The 3,848-nt window shown below is 58.7% G+C and overlaps 1 protein-coding gene across 1 annotated transcript; it reads left to right on the top strand.

Moving 5' to 3' along the window:
- The first annotated feature begins 354 nt into the window (after positions 1-354).
- FAM187B (family with sequence similarity 187 member B) lies at positions 355-3,500 on the top strand. Its single transcript, XM_069458263.1, has 2 exons — positions 355-1,076; positions 3,113-3,500. The coding sequence occupies exons 1-2, from the start codon at positions 355-357 to the stop codon at positions 3,498-3,500; spliced, it is 1,110 nt and encodes a 369-aa protein (XP_069314364.1).
- Positions 3,501-3,848: the final 348 nt, after the last annotated feature.

Raw genomic sequence — 3,848 nt, 5'->3', positions numbered from 1 at the left:
TGAGAAGTGTGTCTGGAGCCCAGTAGGTGTTCAGGAAAAATGTGTTGAATGTTCACAGGTGACACTTCAATGCTCTTGGGCCATCCCCAGCAGTGTAGACTCACCCCTGGGGAAAAGCTGGAGGAGGCAGGTGGTAGAGACAACCCTGAATAGACACATCGTTTCCTCCTATCCCAACGAAATGGAGTAGAAATTAAGTAGGGTTGTCAGCTTGTCACAAAACAAAAGGGGATGGTGACCTCACACACCCGTGCGGGCTGCAGTTCATGCAGTGAGCAGGGCTGAGGCTGGAGTTCATGGGTGACCTCATAATGCCCAGGTGGTGCCGGCCCACTGCCACTGTCTCAGTCCACCATGCTGACCTCCCTGGGGCTGCTGCTCAGCTTCGCTCTCCCAGCGCTGGGGCTGTATGTTTCCATCAGCTGTCCCAGAGGCAAGCAATGCCAAAGGGCCCTGCTCTCAGGCAATGACATCCTACTGCACTGCAACTCCTCGGGGGCACACTGGCATTACTACCTCGCCCACGGCAGAGACCAGCCGCCCTCCAGCCTCACCAGTGTTTCCAACACAGAAATAATGCCTGAGGGCAGCCTCCTCATCAGAGAGCCGTTGCACTCCCAGACGGGTGTCTACCGCTGCTTGAACACGAATGGCACCCAAGTGGCGCAATACGAGATTGACTTCCAGGACGTTACCAGGCTGCACATAACACACAAAGACCTGGGGCAACAGCCCCTGCAGAATGAGACCCTATTCCTGGGTGGCAAGGAGCTCATCTTCACCCGGTGGGAGCCCTGGCAGAACTGTAACCGCTGTGAGGAGCCGGGCGAGCGCAAACGCCTGGGGTACTGCTACATCCAGGAGCCGCTGGAGGAGCCCACGCCCTGCTGGCTCTACCTGGGAGAGGTGAAGCTGTGGTCCAGCCGCCTGCGGCCTGAGATGCAGGTGGAGGCCTGCACTGCCCAGTGCTTTGATCATGAACCACTGGGGGTGGATTACGTCACCTTTGACAACTTCCAGCTCAACCCGGAGTCAGAGTCTGTGTGGCTCTCCTGCCCCTTAGGATCCATCTACAGGTGACGGGAGCCTTCCTGATGAATCTGCGAACAGAGGGAGGGGTTCCACGGGGGGTCAGCCCAGCAGGTTCAGCGGTCGTCAAGGCCCTGCCCTCAGGAAGCCCACGGTCCAAGGGGAGGCAGCCCAGGGTGGTGCAAGCTGGGGTGGGAGAAGCCCAGGCAGCGTGATGAGACTGCAGTGGGGGAAGCCAAGACGCTGGGGAGCTCTGAGAGGTCCCCGACTTATTGGGAGGGTCAGCACAACCCTGGAGGAGAGGATGGTGCCCCAGGGTGCCTGTCAGGGCCTGCCTCCTGGAGCTTACACTCGTGCTTTTGTCTTCCTTCCTGGAGCTCCTGAGAAACCTCCCCTTCTCCTCCTCTTCCCCAATCCACCTCCCCGCCCCCGAGTAATAAGAAATAAGTATTATAATAAGTCCACCCACTCCCAGGTGTGAGGATGGAGATGTGCCGTCTTCTGCCTCCCTGTCCTCCCTGCCCCAGGAGCTCCCAGGAGGTCCAGTTTGCAGATGGGGAAACAGCAGCTCAGAGGGGTGCAGCCCTTGCCTCAGGGATCTGTGGTGGGAGGTGGCAGTGTAGACCCTAAATTCCCACATACTTGGCCATGGGGTCCCCTTGCCCTCCCCCATGTGTGACTTTGGCCTCCTGGCTTCTGTCTGGGCCTCGGTTTCCTCACCCGTAGAATGGGGGTGAATTAGTTTCATAAGGCTGCTATAACAAAGTACCACCAACTTTGGCTTAAAACAACAGAAATGTATTTTCTCACCATTCCAGAGGCTGGGAGTCTGAAGCCAAGATGTCAGTGGGGATACCGTCCCTCCGAGGTGCTGGGTAGAATCCTTGCCTTTTCCTAGCTGCGGGCAGTAGCCGGAGATCCTCGGTCTCCCTTGGCTTGTAGCTGCCTCCCCTCAACATCTGCCTCTGTCATCACCTGGCATTATTCCTGTTGTCTGTATCTCTGTGACCAGTCACATTGGATTTAGGGCCCACCCTACTCCTGCATGACTTCATCTTAATTAATTACATCTGCAATAACCCAATTTCCAACTAAGGTTACATTCTGAGGTTCTGGGAAGCACATGAATTTCGGGGGGGCATTATCCAGCTCAGCACAAGGGTCTTGCTAACCCCAGCCTCATGGGGTCAGTGTGATGTTTAGGGAGGCCGATGACCGCAAAGTGCTTGTCACAGCGTCTGACACACAGTTCCGCGGTCTGCACCGGGCACTATGTTGAATATCCTCGCTGTTCTTCAGCCACGCCGGGCGTGCTGTGTGCCTGGTTCATTGATTCACTGAACACATCTTCACTGCTCATTTATATGCCAGGCACTGTGCTGGGGACCTGGGAAACAGTGAAGAACGAAATGGACAAAGATCCCTGCCCTTGTGGAGCAAGAAATATGTAGTATTTTAAGATGTGCAAAATACACAGCATTTTAGGAGGTGATGAGTGCAGGGAGGGATAACAGGGTTGGGGAGGGGGGAATAAAGTCGTAAATGGGGGGCCAGGGAAGGTTCCTTTCTGAAGGAACCTTTGGCCAGGACTGGGAGGGGAGGGGGCCACCCGGGCCGAACAAGAGCCTTCCAGGCAAAGGGAACAGCCAGGGCTGAGGCTGCATCCGTGGGTCAGAGGAAGATCTGGGAGACCAGTGTGGCTGGGGAGGGCGAGTGAGAGGTGGCATGGGGGGGATGGGGACAGAGAGGGCAGGGGCACACACTATTAGGGAGTGTGCTCACCTGTTCCTGTAGATAACCCTTTGGGGTCACTGCATCCTCTCACTCCTGTGTTCAGATGAGGAAATAGCTCAAAGAGCTGGAGGCGTTTGCCTGGATGGCCCAGCCAGTGAGGGGCCAGCTCTGGGACCTCCGTGTGCTGCCCCCACCTCCCTGCTGACAGCTGCGTGGTGCTCCCTGGGGGGCACTGCGTTTGCTGCTCCTGGGGGAAGGAGGGCGCTGCTGTCTCCACCTCCCTTCGGACATCGGACATCAGTCCCCACTTCTCCCCGGGGCCCTGCCGCTGATCTTGTCCTCCTCGCAGGCCAGTCATCTGGGAAGCTGACGAAACCCCCCTGACGTGGCAGCGCCAGCTCTCGGGCAAGGCCATCGGCACCCTGCTGGACCTCTCCACCGGCGGCAGGCAGCTGCAGATCTTCCAGCCGGCCATTTACAGGTGCTTCGTGCAGGGGGAGCTCATGGCCCAGTTCAATCCCAGGCCCAGCCCCGAGGCACTGCAGGCCCAGAAGGAAGAGGACGAGGCGTGGCTGCAGGAGGCCGGGGGAACCTCGAGGCGGAAGGCGGGCTCCGTCCTCACGGGCCTGAAGCTGGTGCTGCTCGCGGGCACCGTGCTGGCCCTGGCGGGGCTGCTGCTCAGGTTCTGCCGCCCTTCCCGGGGCAGGAGAAGAGATTGGGCGGTGCTGGTGAAATAAAGCAGCCCTCCGTGCCCAGGGGACCTGCCTCCTGTGCCTTCACTGCCCGGCACCCCGTGCACGGCTCCCGCTCCCCAGCCCGCCCCAGCTCGGGGTGCAACGAGTGTGTGGCCCAAAACAGGTCCCTGGCACTAGCCAAGGGTGACAGCGCTCGTCCCCGTTTCAGGTCCTGCTCTGTCAACTCCTGAGTGATCCCCTTCCACAGACAAGGAAACTGAGGCAAGACTAGCTATTCAGTAACTGGAGGGTGGGGCTTCGGTTCAAACCCAGGCTGCCTGGCTCAAGGCCAGTGCTCTCAGAGGGACAGAGGGAAAGAGGCCATTCTGGGGTGCAGGGTCCTCCAAGTGT

Source organism: Eulemur rufifrons, chromosome 24 (genome assembly GCF_041146395.1).
Source record: "Eulemur rufifrons isolate Redbay chromosome 24, OSU_ERuf_1, whole genome shotgun sequence".
Lineage (NCBI taxonomy): Eukaryota > Metazoa > Chordata > Mammalia > Primates > Lemuridae > Eulemur > Eulemur rufifrons.
Note: the sequence above shows the minus strand (reverse complement) of the source record. Positions and strands in the feature narration are given on the sequence as shown.

Bases quoted from the DNA above. Each gene is read 5' to 3' on its own strand.
- FAM187B (XM_069458263.1), top strand. From the start codon at position 355: ATGCTGACCTCCCTGGGGCTGCTGCTCAGCTTCGCTCTCCCAGCGCTG. The intron at 1,077-3,112 runs GTGACGGGAGCC...TCCTCCTCGCAG, and splicing joins CCCTTAGGATCCATCTACAG to GCCAGTCATCTGGGAAGCTG.